General features: G+C 43.5%; 1 protein-coding gene across 1 annotated transcript; it reads right to left on the reverse strand.

Annotated features, from left to right (window-relative positions):
* Nucleotides 1-746: 746 nt before the first annotated feature.
* MPC2 (mitochondrial pyruvate carrier 2) lies at nucleotides 747-19,116 on the reverse strand. The gene is made up of 5 exons (XM_048869861.2): nucleotides 18,892-19,116; nucleotides 6,231-6,271; nucleotides 3,251-3,335; nucleotides 1,940-2,051; nucleotides 747-990 (listed from the first exon to the last, which is right to left on the reverse strand). Exons 1-5 carry the CDS (start codon nucleotides 18,992-18,994, stop codon nucleotides 933-935), a joined length of 399 nt encoding a protein of 132 aa, XP_048725818.1. The 5' UTR covers nucleotides 18,995-19,116; the 3' UTR covers nucleotides 747-932.
* Between the last annotated feature and the right edge of the window lie 384 nt (nucleotides 19,117-19,500).

Raw genomic sequence — 19,500 nt, forward strand, 5'->3', positions numbered from 1 at the left:
CTGCAGCTCTCTTGGAAATTTAGGGGTCCACAAATGAAAAAAGGTTGAAAGCCACCACTGTAGAGAATGCCTCCTTACAAACATTTAGAACGGTCCCAACATTTTAGCCACGATGTGCCCTGTTTCACTGTGTGAAGAGATTCCAGCCTTGGCATGCCAAGGTCTTCTCACTCACTGGGGAAGTGAACGCTTCCCAGCTCGCTGTATAATACAGAGTAGAATGTAATTCTGATAAATTAAGGAAATTCTTAGCATTTGAGTCAACAACCGTAGGGAATTACTTTGTTAGTCTGAAAGCTGAATATCCATGTACAAGAGATTTCACAGGCCTGGAATCAGTCTTATGAGAGACCAGGTACAGCATAGGGGCAAGCAAACTTCCCCATATGCTGCCTCCCTCGTGTGTCAGTCCTCATCTGAGGAAACACCTTTTAGAGAGCAAGGGTAGTTCAGTCTCCAGGGTCCATCTGTTCCTGAGACTGCTAACAAGTAATTTAGTACAGTGCGGTGATAATTTGTGATGTGGACATTTCCCCATGCTCAAAGGTTATTTAGCCATTGAATCACCCATATGTAATTTATTACTGACTAGGCTCCAGGCCAGATTTGGACTGCTGATCAAGAGGTTCCACATCTCCGTATCAGCTGAGCCATCGAAGAACTTCAATTTTTTCTGGAAAGGCAAATACGCTTTGATATTTGTGGATCAAAATGGACTTAACATTGTAAATTGATTACACCAACTATAATTTAAAAGGTTATATTTTATTTAAACACACAGAGACGCTGCATGTTACCTATATCTGAAGAAATACATTTGTTCTCTAGACATTTAGAAAAATTAGCACATCCTTCTCAATGCGAGAAGATTAAAACTGGTCAAGCTAGGTCCCACTGGAAGTTATGTGCACAGCTAGATTTGACCAGTAGGGTTAAGGTTCTTTTTGCTGCAGCTGCTCTTGTTCCCTGGCTTTTAGCTCTTGATTATACCTATAGACAGAAGATAAGTGAAGTCAGCATACAGAAAACCAAACATACGAGTTTGCAAACACATTCCTAATAGCTACACTAGAACCTTTTCATACTATTCTTTGGGAGACATTTGAGAAGTAGCAGGAAGTTTTTAATAGGGTAAAATGCACAGAAGCCTTATCTGTGGGCAGAAACACTCCTGATTTGATTTACATGTGGAAGTTTAATTCAAACTTTTGATTACACTACAAGTGAAGGCTCCCAAGCAGCTGAGCAAGACAATTACTGCAAGATTCCTAAGTGAAATGGCTGACCACTTCTGGACTCATTCTAGCTTGTTATTCCAAGTAGCCACTTAGAGTTGTGGTTTGCCCTCCCAATGAAATAGAGCTGGAGTGCTCTTCCCAGGGGCCATTGCTGCCCAGGCTAAATGAAGGAACTGATGGGAAGGTTCAAGGGATACTAGTGGGAAGTCCAGAGAAATGCATGGCTGGTGGAAGGAGGATTGGGGGAGTTGAGGTTCAGGCCCATGGCAATATGGTTGCCTAAAGGGCAAGTGCACCCTAGGTAGCTTGAAGAGCCTGTCTTATGCTTGGTAGCTAAGACCCAGGAATGGGAATTCTGCACAGATATCTCTAGAGATATTTGCTTCTTAAATATTAGGTAATAGGTTTATGATTAAAGTTACAGCATCCCTTTAAAGTTTTGTTCATCTATAATTGTTCTAGTTATGCCAGATATTTACAACCTTAACTCCATTTGCTTGGCATAAAAACACTCAACATTTTTCCCTGGGGTGTGCCCAGTTAATAGTTCTGCAAGATTTTTTTTATACAATTGTTTAAGCTTGACTCCCTTTACCTAGGTCTGTTTGTTATTTAGTGAGTGCTAACAAATACTAGAAATTCAGAAGCCACCCAAATAAAGAGTATTTATAGTGAAGAGCCTCCCAGTAGTATGTACATACTTCCATATACGAAAGAGCTGGGAACCACCGGCACAGCCAACAAAGAAATTCACGGTGAATAGACCCCAGTTTTTAGGAATAATAACTAGAGAATATCTTGACCAAATAAGGCCTGTTGGATACAAAGCAAAGATTACCATTAAATACTCAAATATGCATCTAATTACATTAAAAATCACTTGAGAAATGTTGATCAGACACTAAAAGGTATTCAAACTGTTCTAGCACATGGACCATGTCCTAATAGAAACATATGGACACATCACATCATTAGTGCCATGATAACCCTGTACCCTCCTCAGCAAGTGGGACCTTAATTCTGCAGCAAGATTCCAGACTGGAGGCACTCTGGGGTAGCAGGCTAGAAAATGTGCAGCAGCTTCAATTAAAAAAAAAATTGGAAGTCACAGGTGGCAGTCAGTGCAGGTATCCCAGCATTATTTGTTTTGATGCTGCGTTGTTTTACATAGTCCCTACTTTTCAGTTTTAAAGTCTGAGACTTTTTGACAACGTGTGACTATCAGAAGTTGTGAAGAGGAAGGAAGCGTGTGTCTGTGTGTGTGTGTGGGGAGACTCTAGTAGTAAGTGGAGCTTTTGGCCCATCAGAAGGCATGGGCAACAGTTTGGGATGTGGTTTTAACAGAGAGCTGATATGCTGGAGTGATCAGCAGTGGAATAATTAATCATGCTGAAACTAAGTGTCACCCCGTTAGGATGAATGCAGATTATGGAAGTCAATACACTGACTTACACACTTATTTTACACAGAGAAACTTGAAAGTATGAGAGTTAGGGCTTGTCTACAAAAAAGGTTTTTCCAGTTATACTGGTGTAATGTATTAGTGCTTCCACAGCACCATGACCTAACCCCCAAAGGCCACTCAAACTTGAGTAAGTGTCCACGTGGAGAGCTATACTGGTACAACTCTAGCACTTTACACAAATAAAAGGTAGTGGGTGAATTTAACTTCCCATGTAGTTAAGCCCTTCCACTGTTTAGAAAGTGAGAATTTAGATTCTGAAACAACGCCCTGGTAATGGGTGGATTTTGTGGTGAATTTCATGGCCACAGAGTACCTACAGCCCTCTCTGTAATATAAGTAGGTTATCAGAAAATATCTAGGCCTATCATAGAAAGAGGGATCTTCTGATAAAAGGCTGAAGTTAAATTTTTTAGCACATAATAGAATCTGTGAAACAGATTAATGTATAATTGAGCATTAATCTTGTGGTGAAGATTCTTTATGAAGAAGAAAAGATTACAAACTGGTGAGGATTCTGGTCAGAGGTGTAGAAACAGAATGCATTCACCTGTTGCCATTAACACTGCAGACTGTGCTGTACTGAGTTTTTCTGCTGGTCTGGTCATATCAGCCATTCCAGCACATACCAAACCCTGTAAAGAAAAGACACGGCCAACTTTAGTCGGCAAAGTAATTATTTCACTTATTTGTCACCAACACCACTCTAAGTGCAGAAGTATCCAGAGAGCCCGTTGCAGTTTGTGATGCACAAGCATGTACAAAACTTACAGTCTGGGGCATAAGCCAGCTAATAACTGACAAGGAATAGGATAATATTTCTCTCCTCTGAGCAGGGTATTCCATAGTTGTCCACTGTGTGATTTCTTGTGTCCAGTGCTGGACTCTGAGGATACTGAACAAGACGGACGCTTGGTCTGATTTGGCATTGCAAGTCCTGTGTTCCCAGTTCAGAAAATGAAGTTGCAATCTTTATTATAGCATTGCAATAGTACAGTAGGCAGTGTTTTTGCCCTCCTCTCACAAAGTGTAAATATTTAATGTAGAGCATATGGCAGAGTTCTTAGTGTCCCAGAAATGCTAGGCCTATAGTTTGCTTCCGGTCCTATACAACAATTTACTTACACTGGCAGTTACTGCACCAGTTCACTGATGCTAAGTACAGTAACTCCTCACTTAAAGTCATCCCGGTTAACGTTGTTTCGTTGCTGATCAATTAGGGAACATGCTAGTTTGAAGTTGTGCAATGCTCTCTTATCACGTTGTTTGGCAGACACCTGCTTTGTCCACCGCTTGCAGGAAGAACAGCCCGTTGCAGCTAGTGGTGGGGGCTTGGAACCAGGGTGGACCAGCAGCCCCCCCACAATCAGCTCCCTGAGTCAGGTCCCCCAAAATCATGAGATTTGTTTAAAATTAATAGGTTAGGGTTTTTATTCACCTTCTGGTTTTTGAGCCTTTAGAGTTCATGTTTAAGCTTCTCTCTGGAACTATGAGGGCTAGAAACTTTAAATTTTAAGATGAAAGCTGAGCTTCCTAAAGAGTCACATAACCCCCCAGCTCCCGGAGTTTAAGACACACACCAACTATCACAAGACTCAACGATATGTTAATCAACACACTATTTCAGCCTAGTAGTGGCATCCATTTTTCAAATACATAAGATAGAAATTGGTTTCCATGGGTCATACATAGGAATTTGTCTAAATAGACACCTAGTTTTTGAAGATGTACTTTTAAAAAGTGGACTGTCACTTGCATGTGTGGCACCAGATGCCTTAACCTTTATGAAAAAGTAAATGGAATGCTGGAAAAATAATTATTTCAAGAATAGCTAGAACTCACATTTTCAAGAAAAGTGAGAAATAAACATTGATGGGCCACTGATTATTAAAACTATCTAAAAGGAAGATTAACATACTGGCTAACATCTTACTATTTTACCATGTGGTATCACTGCCCTCTGCTGGACAGTATCAGTCTTTAGTATCCAACTGTAGCTTCTAGTCACTTAAGTTTCAGAGTAGCAGCCATGTTAGTTTGTATCCGCAAAAAGAAGAGGAGTACTTGTGGCACCTTAGAGACTAACCAATTTATTTGAGCATAAGCTTTCGTGAGCTACAGATCACTTCGTCGGATGCATTCAGTGGAAAATACAGTGGGGAGATTTATATACACAGAGAACATGAAACACTTAAGGATGACAAAACCTTAGTATTACTGTCAGTAAGGACTCCTTTGGCTTGAGTGACAGAGGCTTGTGTGTTTTTGAAACTAGAGGCCTTGTGTTGTATTCTCAGTGCATCATGTGGTTTATGTTGTCTTATACATTAGGAGAGCCATGCAGGACTTATCTAGGAAAAGATACAGTTTCAACACATCTACTTAATATAGATTAATACAGCAAGCCCCTCACATACAGGGAAAAGGCCATTTTATGGCAGTTATGTTATCAGAAGGCTACATATAATTCCAATTTCAGCTTGAGGGCAATGTTGTGGAGGCACAGGAACCCTGGTATGGCATTACAGTGCATAGGCCTACTGGTAATGCTGCATCAGCTAAACGGCTGCTATGCATAAAACAGAGAAAGATCTACTGGAAACAAAAACCCAAAGCTAAAGCAAAGGATGAGGAGAGGAAGAGTAATCTGACTGCTGGACATAAACAGCCTGAAAGCTAGTAAATATTTTCAAAAGATACCTTTCTACAAATACTAGTTAGCTCATTTTTGACATAAAATCAATGCCAACAATAGACTAAAAGGCTGACATGGATGAGGACCAAGAGTGAACAGCCCTGAATGTAAACCTGACATGTAGACTCAAGCCACTAAATTTCATAACAGAGGACTGTTATAGGGAAGTTGAACTGCACTAAAATCAAGGAGTTCCCATTTACCAGAATGGTAATTTATTTTCACTTGTTACCTAGGCAGTGTTTTTTAAAAAAGAGATTATATGCTAGAATATGTTTAAACAAAGATATTGCAGAAATATAAGTACATCCTGCTATGAATAAACGGAGTCTCAGAAACTCAGCTTTGTCCTAGATTCACTACAATTGTAGTGCTGAGGCACCAGTTATAGCATGTCTGTTCAAAGTGACCTTGCAGTCCTCCCCATTTTAGGCCGTCATCTCAAGAAGTCAGTTTTAGCAACTGACTTCCAAGAAAAAAAACACGGCTGGATTGTTATGCTACTCCATTGGGGGTGGACTGCTTTACAAGGAGTTTTGCATTGGGCCTGGCAATAGTTATTTCACAGCAGAGGGCTCTTCAGTGAAAGTGTGTTTCTCACTGACCTCCAAGAATCAAATTGTCACGTGTGCTCTCTACCATTAGAGTGAAGGTATAGTCATTCGGACTCATTCCACATTTTAAAAACAATTAGGAGCTTAATAGCAAATCCTTTGATGGCGTGGCCAAGACCATTCATACCAAGAACTAGTCACTTTCCTCCTGGGTGGCTGAAAATCATTCCCTGACCCACAGAAACATTAACAATATCAGCAAACTGACTTCTTATACTTACCCATTTCATAACAGGTGCCCAGAAAAACACTGTTTTGGGACCTGGAGGGAAAAAAAAACCCGCAACAATTTGAGTTAAGGCATAATAAACCACACACTCAGATATAGCTGTAATCGTACCAAAATGTATTTTTTAACGCATCTGTACGAATCCCACAGTTGAGGGAACAGTATTGTCTCATGCACACCACAGTACATACAGGGAGAGCTTTTCTACTCTGCTTTGCTAATGCCTTTCTAGTCTGACCCACAACCCCTTTTCAACATTACGGTCTTAGCAGTAGTATCCAAGGCCGTTTTGTTTTCTAGGTTATTAGACTGGCAAGTGAGCCAATAGCTGCAGTGTGAATAATGCAACTGTGGTGAACAAAAAAAAAAAGTGAGGTCCCAGCTAGTGGCAATACAAAAAGCTGCATCACTTTGCCTAGATTCACTTCATTGCTCTTATGGCAATTCATGACAGTTTTAGTCCCACGTAACAATGTTTTTTTCCTCCATGAATTCCAAAATACTTTAGTCTTATTTCCTGGGTGTGTTCTCATCAGTAGTGTCTCTCCCAACAGCTGTAGTATAGCCATCTCTTGTGTGACAACAGATCTGCTCCACCACCATATACGATTAAAAAGTGGAATTCAGGAGGCAAAAGTAATTATCCATACTGGAATTTTCCCAGCAGGGCTACTGTCCTCACCCGCATGCAAAAAACGCTTGAGTGACGATGAACAGTCAGGATCTTAGGTCTGACTGATCCAGAACATGGTGGATACAATTTTCAGGAGCGTTTAATTTATGTAGAAGCTTAAGTTCTGATTGACTTTGAGTGCAACATTCTGAGAGCAGATGTAGGACAAGAAATGCCTATGTATTTTTGTCTCCCAAATACACATCATACCTAAGGGTCAAAACTTTCAAGTTCAAGTCGCAGAAGTTAGGCATCCAAGTCAGCAGCTTGCTTTCCAAGTCTGCTGACTTTCCATTGACTATGGACCCAAGGGAAAAAATCAAGGTGCCTTATTTTTAGCTCCGCACAATTAAAAATTGTCCTAAATGTTTTAACTGTCACTGCTGGCAGCAACTATTCCCTGTCAAAGTAAGAGTACAGGAGCATATCACCACTCTAACTTAAGGTTATAAAATCAGTTGCCACACATCTTTGAAGCAATTCAAGCCCTATAAAATATTTAGCAACAATAACGGTTTAAAATACAACAACTGCTTTTACATTCTTGTACTGTGCTCCCAGACCCATACTGCTTGTAGAACAGAGATCGCTTGCTGATAATTTCCTTTCTTCCAGCAGCACCTCCCACAATTCTGGACATTTGGGCGGCTCCCCTCAACTCTGCAGCTCAAGGAGGTGGATCAGCATTTTGGTGCTATGTGCTCTGGCTATGTCCCCTCTGCTCCCACTTACTGCCCAATGATTTATTGTAAAGCTGTAAAACTTGAACGTGCATAACATTTTTCAGAATTAACAAAATAACTACATACATTAGACCAAGAAAGACGATTGAATATCTGACCTTAGGCTCATGAGCCATCTATGGAAGATAGAATTGTGGGAGATGCTGCCAGCAAAAAGAAAACTAATGGTAAGAAGTTTTACATTATGCAGTCCAGCATCTCCCACAATTCTGGACATCTGGGATGTAGTGAGCAGTGAACAGTGGTAGGGAGGGTTATGGAAAAAAATTTGGTAGGAAAGAAGGGAACACCCACCCTTCTGTTTGAAAGCTCACTCAAAAGGCTACATTATTTCTGAGCTACCACCTGCAGCACCTTCTTTCCAAAGGAGACCTTTGCAGAAGACAAAGTCCACCTCACAGCAATTCAAGAAGGTATTACCTTATGACCTTTGCAAATTTCCGAAGCGGATGCACTTTCTCATTCTGCCCTTGAAGTTGCTAGGGATCTTGTGGGGTGCACCTTAATCCCTTCTAGGATAGGAATTTAAAATGCTTTATAGGCTTCCACCCAGCAACGGAGGACTTGGAACTTCTGAGTCTCTGGCATTTTGGGTGGAAGGAGGACACAAATAAAGCCCAATCTTTCTGTGGATTCTGTAAGCTAGAGACAGATTTTCAACACACTGACATCTAAGGTGTGCTACATCTTTTCGGCTGGATACTGAGGTTTTGGATAGAAGAAAGGAAGCATAAAACTCTTGGAAAGTATGGAAGGAGGAATTCACCTTAGGAAGAATGGATTTTCTGGAGGCCTGAGTACCACCTTAGCCTCATGGAGCATGCTTTAAGGCACCTGAAGAGATAATAGCTGCCACATCTGTCAGACAAGTTTCAAAGCTGGCAGAGTTAAGAAACAAAATCTTAATGGATAAGTAAAACGCCGACACTGATGTCAAAGGGATGGGCTGGTCAAGGCCCTCAATACCAGTAGTAGGTCCCATTTTGGAAAGAATGGGCTGACCGCTGGGCTGGCTAACTGGACTGCGTGAAGGAATCTGGCTACCTGGGGGCTATCTGCCAGGAAGCACAAGGATCCTGTGAATAGCACGCTACTAAAAACAGATCTGGCATGTAATGATTCTGGACTATCTATGCCTTCTTGGAGAAAATCCAAAATGGTTGGGATTCCTGGATTTGTCTTGTGCTCTTGACACCTGTAGTTGAATCTGGACCAGACAGAGGAGTAAGCATGTACTCATGACCCCCACGTAATAATCTCATGACCCCCTGAGTAGTCACAACCCCCAGTTTGAGAACCCCAGGACTAGGCTCTTTGGCCAACTGTGTGATAAGACATTGGTCTCCATGGCTCCAGAGTCTGTCTCCCTGGTGAAGTATTTCAGTATCTTTGCATTCATATGATTCGTAAACAGGTCCACTGAAAGGAGGCTGAACGTTTGAGTGAGGAAATCAAAAACCTCCTGATTCAGGCACCACTAGGAGCTGTTGACCCTGCTGAGCCAGTCCACCTTTCAGTTCAGATCCCCTTTTGAGAGATCACTCTGAAGTTAAGAGAAATTGCTCCCTGCGCCTCATTATTTCCATTGCTTCCACATGTAGCACCTGACTTTGTTTTGCCTTGGTTGCTTAAATATACATCCGTAGTTATGTTGTCTGACTGAACTTGGGACTCTTTTCTCCTCTAGTGCAGACTGGAAATCAGAGTCAGCTTGCCCACATTCAGCTCTAGAAGGTTTATGCTGTGAGCTGTTTGGGTTCAAGTGTACTTCCCAGTCTTCCAGGTTGCCACCAAGTGTGAGAACTAGAGTAGTGGTTCTCAACCAGGGCTATGTGTACCCCTGGGGTATGCAAAGGTCTTCCAGGAGGTGTATCAACTCATCTAGATATTTGCCTAATTTTACAATAGGCTACATAAAATGCCCCAGTGAAATCAGTACAAACTAAAAGTTTACACAGACAGTGACTTGTTTATACTGATCTATATACTGTACACTGAAATGCAAGTAAAATTTTTATATTCAAATTGATTTATTTTATAATTACATGGTAAAAGTGAGAAAGTAGACAATTTTTCACTAATAGTTGTTGTGACACTTATGTCTGATTTTGTAAGCAAGTAATTTTTAAGTGAGGTGAAACTTGGGGGACTCCTGGAAGAGATACAGTAGTCTGGAAAGGTTGAGAGCAACTCAACTAGAGGATCTGGAAGCAAGATGGGCATACCTTTGTGGACAGTATTGTGGGCTGATCACCACTGTAGGGAGTTGATCACCTGTGTTGGAACCCATATTTGATCTTTCATGCATTCCAGGGAGTTGTCCCACCCCTTTAGGATAAAGGCTTGAAGGCATCTGATATGTGGCCATGGAGCAATCCCTATCTATGACATCGGAGGCCCAGCAGTTTAAGACATAGTGCTTTAAAAATTGCATTTTTAGTGCTATTAGTGCTATCGGAGGCTTTCTGCAGCTCTGGAGCAAGATGACAGAATTCTGGACTTTCTGGAGCCTCTCTTATGAGGAGGAGGAGTAGAGCTTTGCTACTGAGGTATCTATTTCTGTGCCCAGATGACTTAGTCTGGTGGATGGAATCAAGACACTTTTTTGGACACTGATGAAGCCATGCACTTGCAGGAGATTCAACATCTGAAACATGGCTTTGTGCTCCACTGACTGCAATGGAGCACTATTCAAGATGTCATTCAGGAAGGTTCAGGTAGATTCCCTGCAAGCTAAGTCTAGCTATGATCACTACTATCATCTAAATGGGAACGTTTGGTACTGATGTTTTGTGCTGCAGTCGAACCTCAGAAGTCTGCAGGGGCATGATCTGATGAGGATATGGAGGTATGCATCTGTTAGATGTGCTTAAGTTTGGAAGCATATGCCATATCTGAAACCCTGCTGGGTCTCATTTTCCTTGGAGAGGGGAAGGGACTTGTCAGAACGCCCCTGAGCAAATTGCAAGGGAGGGAGGAAGGCTGATTAGAAGCTCTGCTTCTTTCTCCAGAGCACTCAAGCCCCCTTCTAAGACCAGGGAGGACGTGTGGCTCCACAAACCTCTCTTTGTTCTCCAGGCATCCCTTGGGACTTACCCCTCCAAGTGGACTGGCTGGGGTCCTCCTCACTTTTGGAGCTTCACCTTGATCTCTAATGGGGTTCTGCTCCATTTGTCTCATGCTGGAGTTGTGGCTACTTTGCTGAGAAGGGGACCCCATCTGCCTGTCCAACTTATAACCCCAGGACCTAATGGAGTTAGGGTTGGTTGGTCAGGCACAGTCTGGGCACAAGTTGCCATCTGCTGAACCTTGGAAGGTTGCTTCACACAGATACTACTTGACTTTGACATGGTGCTTTCTTGGCTGCTCTGCCATGCCTGTATAGGGGCAGAGGAGCTGGCAGGGAGGCACTGCAGTGGAGATGGAGGGTAGGCTAAACTATTAGAGCATTAACCAATCCAGGGAGGTATAAGATGAAACAAAAACTGCTCCCTATTGCCCAAACTGAATAGGAGAGGAAGAAAACAAAACAAAACAACCACCCCCACCCCGCCAACCACACAGAATAGGGGCTGGAGCAATTGACCACCAACTGCCTTGTGCCAGGGAGCCATAGAATCTGGTGCATGAGGACGCGTAACCAGATATGTGGTGTCAAAACATTGATCTGCCTCTGTAAGCTGCAGAGTGGAGGGGAACAGCCCAGATGTCCAGAACTGTGGGAGACACCGGGTTGCAAAAAAGACCTGTATTTTTCTGATCTGGTTTGGAAGTGAAAACAATTCTACCTGGCTGGGCATATTTATGGTGCAGATGGAGCTATATAACATTCAATATTTTTTAAATAGCAGTTATCTTCTCATGGAAAGATCTTGGTTAGTGTACCAGCATCACTTTCAGCAGAACTAACTGCTTCTGAGTCAGTCTAAATCCTTTGAGGTCCCACAAAACTGGCATTAAATACTCAGACTGTTCATTTGTTGACAAGTGAAATTAAAACCATGTACAATGATCTCAGTTTTTGGGACAGGTTAACAAGATTGTACCCTTATATTAAAAGTAGAAAGTTCTCAGGACTCTTAAGCAAACATGTAGAATGTAATGCAAACTAAGTGAAACACATGGATTGGTTCTGAAGCACCAAGTTAAACCAGGACCATACTGCAGTTTTGTTAACAGATTAAAGTCCACAGCCCATTCAGTTTGTTCTGTCTGAATTCACCCTTGTGTTTTTGGACAAGAAGTTCTTCAGGACAAGGATGTGTTACATTTTATGCATTGTATAGTACTGGGTACATTTAGGATACCAAGACTGATCTCTTGCAGCATAATAAAATATTAGTGAACTTATCTAAGACTTCTCACAGCTGCAACTTACACAGTGCCATCAAACACTCCTTTTATTTATCAATTTCCTAGAATACAGCAGAGTTCTCAATGGACTTGCAGAATTAGAGACTAGCTGTATGCTGAAAAAGGAGCAAGGGAAAGATTCCAGAAAGCTTAGATGGAGATCTCGAATTCAGACAGATTTAGCATGTAATATTTGATAAAAATGCTCTCACAATGTCACATTGTTCCATGCAGTAAGCAGGTACTTCTCAATCTAAGAGAATCTGGTTGTGTTGACTTACATCAGTGGTGCTGCAGTTTTTTATTTTCACAGTCGCCATGTTACATTATGAGTGTAATTATGGTTAATGCACGTTGGTACCATTCATTTTAAACAATAGGCAAGACTCCTCTAGGGGATGCCAGGTTCATTATCCCCTCTCCTAGAAGGCTCTTGCTGTTCTCACTCATTTATAAAAAAGAAACAACAATTACGTGACCTGACCTAGCATTTGGGTCAGCAAGGGAACATCAGCTGCAAATGTCCCTAGGTACCAGTTAGGATGAACACTGCATATCCTCATACTCTAATAAAAATGCCTGTTTAAGAAATGTACTAGCAGGCAAGCACAGATGTGAGTCAGTAGGGTATAATACAACAGGGGCAGGGGTGTCAGTGGGTATCGATGGCTTAAACAGTAGTTCTTAGAGTGTCATGCACCCATACTCACACCAAGAGTATTCATTTACTTACAATACTTACTCAGCAGGATTTAAACAATATTCTGTACTCCACTGCATTCAAGATTTGTGCCCTAAATTAGATTTTTAAGTCAGCCTACATTGTGGGAAAAATGCCTTATACAGAATAGCAGCAGTGTATTATGCTGGCACTAGTAAATCAAGCCTCATTAGGAGACAATTACTTGATAAACATGAAAACTAAAATGGAGTTATTCTTATACTGTATAAAGGCTTTGCAACTCCTGAAGTTTGCTAGAACAGCCTAACAATGCAAGCTGTAACTTTGCCTTTGTAATACGCTACTAGATTCACAGATCTAGTTTTACAATAAGCACTGGTAGCTTGCACTTCTACATACGTTTTAAATTTCTAAATTATAAAGTTTGTGACACTGACATTCTACTCAACAATCAAAGATTAAAAGCATTCATGACTATACTAAGTGTGAAGTACCAGCATATTATACTAAGTTCTCTTTATAAGGGAGAGCCTCCCGAATACAGTAAATAGACTGAAGGCAGATATAGCAGGGCATTATAAGGTACTAGTAGCTGCAAGTCCATGCTGTTGTACAGGTGCAATTCACAAAGTCACTCCCTTTCCCCCCCCCAACCTTAGGGCTCTTGTTTCCATGTAGTGTGATGTAGTGAGCAGTGATGCTGTTGTACATGTTCCCCAAAGTTTGGGCATTGTGCTGCCCCCTGGCTGGAGGCACAGTCATCTTTGTTATCCCAAATAGCTGTTGCTTCCACCTTCTCTGATTAACGGTCATATTCCAGCTGCCACAGAGCCTTCAGACTCCAACATTCCATCTGGTTTTCACAGGGCCCAGTGATGATTGAACCTGGTGATATTCTAAATAAAGAGCTTTCAACCATGACTGTAGCTGTTTCCATCACATCATACTGAATCAGACATCACAAGCTACAAAAGAGGTGGGCAAACTATGGCCCAAGAGCCACATCCGGCCCTCCAGGTGGTTTAAACCAAACCTCGAGCTCCTGATGGGGAGCAGGGTCTAGGGCTTGGCCTTCTCCTGCACTCCAGCTGGGGAGTGGGGTCCAAGGTCGCTCCGCGTGCATATGCCAAGGCTCCTGGAAGCAGCAGCATGTCCGGCCTCCGGCTCCTAAGCTTAGGGGCAACCAGGGGGTTGCGCGCACAGCCCCTCCAAGCACCACCCCCGCAGTCACATTGGCTGGGAACTGCAGCTAATGGGAGCTGCAGGGGCAGTGCTGCAGATGGCGCAGCACTGCCTGGCCACACCTTTGCATAGGAGCAGAGGGGGGGACATGGTGCTGCTTCCAGGAGCTGCTTCAGGTAAGCACCCCAGCCTGAACTTCTCATTTCTGGCCCCACCCCAGAGCCTGCACGCCCAGCCCTTGCCCTCCCTCATGCCCCAGCCCTGATCCTCCGCCTGCCCTCTGAACCCCTTGGTCCCAGCCTGGAGCACCCTCTTACACCCCAAATCCCTCATCCCCAGCCTCACTCCAGAGCCCTCACCTCCAGCTGGAGCCCACCCCCCATGCACCCCAACCCCCTGCCCAAAGCCCACTCCTGCACCCTGAACTCCTCATTTCTGGCCCCACCCCACAGCCCACACCCCCAGCCAGCCCTCACCCGCTTCTGCACCCCAACCCCAATTTCGTGAGCAGTCATGGCCCACCATACAATTTTCATACCAAGATGTGGCCCTCTGGCCAAAACGTTTGCCCACCCCTGGACTACAGAGTGACAATTCTTGAAGATTATATAGCATAGAAAGCTTCCTTACCTGGCCCCTTCTACAATGTCTGGGAAGTTTCTCTACTAAATCAGGTTTAAACATGTCTGCTAGGACTTCTCCCTCAGTGTGGAAACTCACCCATAGCCATACTCCTGTTTAAGCTTTTCCCTCCCATCCACCTTCTAGACCTTTTACATTTGCAACACTAATGGCAGACAGGTCTAAAGTCTGACCTACTTCTTCCAGCTATGTCTTAGGATCTTCCCAGGGAGGGTGCCTGGATAGTTTCTTGCTCCAGAGGATGTGGCTGTATTTATTTTGGAACCTGGCACACAGGGTTGAGGAAATGCATTGCTTGTTTATTCACTGACTGCATGTCAAGTTCATAGTATTTAAAGCCTTAAGAAAGAGAAGACCAGTCTGAGGGCCGGGCCATGGATTTACATTCACCAGTGAAAGCAACTGGTAGGCTCAAGTGCTAAACGTTCATAGCATAATCTTAATCAAGGGCCTCCCAAATTCAAATGCTTTCTTTCTCATATGTTTGCCTGAGCATTGGTGGCATCCTTCCATACAGTAAAGTCTAGTACCTATTTCTTCCAGATTACGGTGGGGTTTTTCACAAACATTATTTTCATGTTCATTTATGCTGGTGTGGGTGATGTTTTACTCCTACATTCAGGAAAATGCCCGTTCAAGTTATGTTTAGTATTTGTGATAGGGTCTGTAAGCTTCCAAGCATGTATGTATGCAAACATCTGATTATTTTCTATGTATTTTTCCCTAAAAATACTTCAGTGTCCCTGCAGCAAAGGCAATGGTCTATCAGTTACAAAGCCGATAAGCCAGTACACATGCACTTGAGGGAAAAAGTTGCATAGGAATCTGATTGGAATTTTAAACTAATACTTGAAAAAAAATATCTTGACAAAACCCTTAAGAAAATGCTCCTCAAATTATTAATGGAGTTTTAAAATGACAGTGAGCTGGTTCAGAAACTCAAGAGGAGGGAGAGAACTGCTGTTTGCAAGGTCTTCCTCAGAAGAGAAGTAACTCAAGAATGTGTCAAAAGCTCTGTTTTGATTAATTGATAGCCTCCACATGCATTTTGATCATAATAAAAATAAATTGACTAAAGACACTTTATGAAGCTCGGAATGTATTACACATATCTATACTTACTGAACTGAACTCGTCCCTAGTGTAACTATTATTACATCAGGGATAAATTTGGGTCATAAAAATACAAGATCTTAGTTTGAATATATGCTTCCTGCTCCTAACAAGAAACACACAGTACACTGATGAAGTAATATATAATTCACACCAAGAGATGGGCTCTGCTTTCTTCATGAATCCCTTGTTGAAATCTGACTATCCATCCCTGATTAAGAAGCTTTAAACAGTGAACACATGACAGAACACAAGCCAAGTCACATCCCTCTGCTGCTAACACTAGTTTTCCATCAAGTGGCAGCCAATTGGAAGTGGAGGAATTGGCTTTGCACCTCACATTTGTCAGAAGCTTTCACTGTCCTCTAGCCATCTTAATTAGTTTGAAAAACATTACCCAAATGCAAGATTTTGTTTTTTTTAGTATTTCATCCAAAGTGTTCTCCAGGTCAAAGTAAACGGATTTCTCTTAGACAAACAATTTAGAATCTAGGTAAAAAGTCACTTATCAAACGAGGCCATCAAACTAGGCCTCACCAAGGACAGATGACTGTACATTAAGCGCTTTCCTTTTAGGACAAAAAAGTATGTTTCATGTTGGATGGCTTTTGTTCTAGTTAAATGTGCCCAATAGGCCGGGAGCTCTCTATTGAAGCTCTCTATCTATAGAGCAGGTACAGAAGGGGGGAGGAAAAAAAAGGGGGGGGGGGAGATAACCTGGATTTGTGCTGGAAATGGCCCACCTTGATTATCATACACATTGTAAGGAGAGTGATCACTTTAGATAAGCTATTACCAGGAGGAGAGTGGGGTGGGGGGAGAGAAAACCTTTTGTAGTGGTAAACACCCATTTTTTCATGGTTTGTGTGTATAAAAAGATCTTCTGTACTTTCCACAGTATGCATCCAATGAAGTGAGCTGTAGCTCACGAAAGCTTATGCTCAAATAAACTGGTTAGTCTCTAAGGTGCCACAAGTACTCCTTTTCTTTATATGGTACTGTAGTCATTCAGTTGTGTTATCTACCTTGACAACAATTGTCTTTTTTTTTAAAACCAGCATGAAAGCATGCACTTATTTATTTTCCTCAGTATCTTCTATTTGTTAACTATAGTCATTTTGAATGTCTGGCCAACTTCTTCCCTCAAACATAGCACTCCTAGGGACTCCTGCTCCCGGGTATATGCGTAGAATTTGTCACATAAAGAGTAGATAAGCATGTCTCTTCTTAAGGCCATCAAGACACATGATTGATCCACTTATCTTCTTGGATTCTCCTGTCTCAAGACCTTTCTCCTCATTTTCTCCCTACCCCCATAAAAGGGCACTAAACAGGACAATTGCTACCAATTAATTGTGGACACTTGCTGGCTCAAATCTAAACTCCTGGGGAAATGCAAGATAGTACAGAGATCCACACAATTCATGAAATAGCTCCAGTGGTATACATCACTCATGAACAGACAAGACATATTCACTTATTTGTTTTGCCAGCTAGAAAAAAAGCTTTACTTTGTACTGCATAAATGGCAAAATCTACAACAAAATAATTGAAATTTGTTGCCCCCTACTCTCCTCTAGCCATTAACACAACATTTGCTTGAGGGGAGGTGGAAAAGAAAAAAGCAGGTGAAGGTAGTTTTTTATTTAAATAGAAATGTCATTGGCTTTTTATTTTAGACCTACTTCAACTACAGAGCATTAGCTTCTGAACCTGCAACACAGGGGAAGCCAAAGGTTGAGCTGAAGTGGCTCATTTCAGATAAGAAAAAGAAGACAAGCGGCAGTTTGTTTTAAAAGGGATTATACTTCAAGATAGGAAATCCCTACTGTTTCTTTTCCCTTTTCTCGGTCAGATTGATCCAAAGACAATTATGGTTAACAAGTTCAAATCTGTGTCAGCATCATCTCTATTGTATTATTACACTATTTGTAAAATGGCAGTAACAACACACTTAATATGTTCACGTGTTGTAAATAGCTAGAAACCCCACTGCAGTTAATGAAGAGTCACAAGATTTTGGATTTTTTTTTTTTTAAAAAAGGGGAGGATGTTCCCATAAGTAAAGTAAACTTGATGAGTGGTATTGTTGCTCTAACACAAATTAGTGTTTCCCCAATACTTCCCTCCCCCCCATAGTCCTCTCATATACTCTACAGAAGTGTAGACAAACTCTTAAAGAAAAAAAAATCTAGTGACTGTCAATTTGATGCTAAATACCACAGCAACAATCCTGTGGTGGCATATTTGTAAGTGACATCCTAATGTCTAATAGGTTCCCGGCCTCAAAAAAAGATTTTAAATCCACCTGGGTTCCTTCAAAAATTAATATTACTGATCATTGAGACTACAAAGTGCATTTCAAGATCAGAAAAGCACTAAGATACTATAGGATCCCTTAGTTATTGTATTGTATAGTGATCCATTACATCCATCCCTGTACTCTTAGCAAGTTCCCCAGTACCCAGGTCTGTATGTCCAAGTGCCTACTAGACTCTACAGGATCTTCTGCTTTTCTCCCTTTTCTGGTTACAGGAAGCTCTACTTGGAATAGAGACACGTTTAAAGAAAGTCTTTCTGGTGAAGATCAGAGAGCTTTTCCAAAGAGATCGTGTAACGCTCCCAGAAGGCAGCTAGGCTCCGGATCGGTCTGAACACCCCCAACAGCTCATCCCACAGCTGAACCGTCCTTAACGGAAGGCCCTTTATCTTAAGCCCTTTAGGAGCTGCTTTGTCCTACAGAAGAGCAAAGCATCAAAAGTTTGCCCCATTTACTATTAAAAAACGATAATTTAGAAACCCAACCTCTGTCTGCCCGCCCCGCACACCCGGCCCAGTAGGTGGGGAGACCCGGGGCCTCGACCTGCCACTGTTCCCGGCCCAAGGTCTCGCAGGGCTGCCAGTCTGTCAGGAAGGAAACAGGTGCCGGCCGGTACCACCCTGCCCTCCCACAGGCCAAGGAAACCGAGGTGCAGAGATGGAGTCACCAGCCCAAGGTCACAGCGAGGCCCGGCCGGGCTCCGGCTCCGCACCCTCACCGTGCCGCGCTGGGGGCGGGGGAGGAATGGGGGCTCCCAGCGCCCAAACCCGGGACCGCCGCCCCGCAGCCGGCGCCGGGCACAGGCCGGGGCGCGTCCAGCCGGGAGCCCCGAGCGCTCGTCATCCCCTCGGGCAGGGTGACCGGGGCCCCGCCCTGCCCAGCCGAAAGGGGGGCGCGGGCGCAGCCGCAGCCCCCCCGATCCGCCCCGGGGGGCGCGGCCGGTACCTGCCGGGTGGTTGTACAGGGGTCGCAGCCGCGGCGGCAGCTTGAGCTCGATGCGGTCAAGCAGCCGGTGGTAGGAAGCGCGGAGCCCCGCGACCGCGGCCATGTCGGCGGGGAGAGGAGAGAGGCCCCCGGGCTGGTCTGGGGTCCCAGGAACAGCGGCTGCTCCGACGTCCCTCCGCGACCCGCCGCCCTTCGGCTTCCCTCTGACCCTCCCGCCCCGCGAGCCGCGCTTCGCCAGAGGAGGCCCCAGCTCTACTTCATGCTGATTGGTCCGCTGGGAGGCGAGGGGGCGGGGTCGAGCAGCTCGCCGAGCGCCATTCGCTAACAGGGCCTCCTTCTCCCTTGGCGCCCCTCCCTGCGTGGAGAGAGCTGACGCTATGGCGGGAGGGGAGGAGGGGGGTGTTTCCGGCCATCTTTGATAAGGGCAGGAACATCCTTTTCCATTCCGGCTACCGTGCTACCCAAACTAAACATGGCTGCCTTCACGCTTCGGTGCCCCGACCAAGATGGCAGTCGCTGATGAAAGACGTTGGAAGAGCCCGCGGCTTTGTGTGCCCAAATACAAGACGGCCGCTTGTCTGACTTCACCGCCCGCATCCACACAGCCCA

Source organism: Caretta caretta, chromosome 1, assembly GCF_965140235.1.
Source record: "Caretta caretta isolate rCarCar2 chromosome 1, rCarCar1.hap1, whole genome shotgun sequence".
In the NCBI taxonomy this organism is placed as follows: domain Eukaryota; kingdom Metazoa; phylum Chordata; order Testudines; family Cheloniidae; genus Caretta; species Caretta caretta.

Excerpts from the sequence above, each read along its gene's own strand:
- MPC2 (XM_048869861.2), bottom strand. The coding sequence starts at position 18,994 with ATGGCCGCGGTCGCGGGGCTCCGCGCTTCCTACCACCGGCTGCTTGAC. Across the intron at positions 3,336-6,230 it reads GGGCACCTGTTATGAAATGG|GGTTTGGTATGTGCTGGAAT; the intron begins GTAAGTATAAGA and ends TTTTCTTTACAG. Across the intron at positions 2,052-3,250 it reads TGCAGTGTTAATGGCAACAG|GCCTTATTTGGTCAAGATAT; the intron begins GTGAATGCATTC and ends TGTATCCAACAG.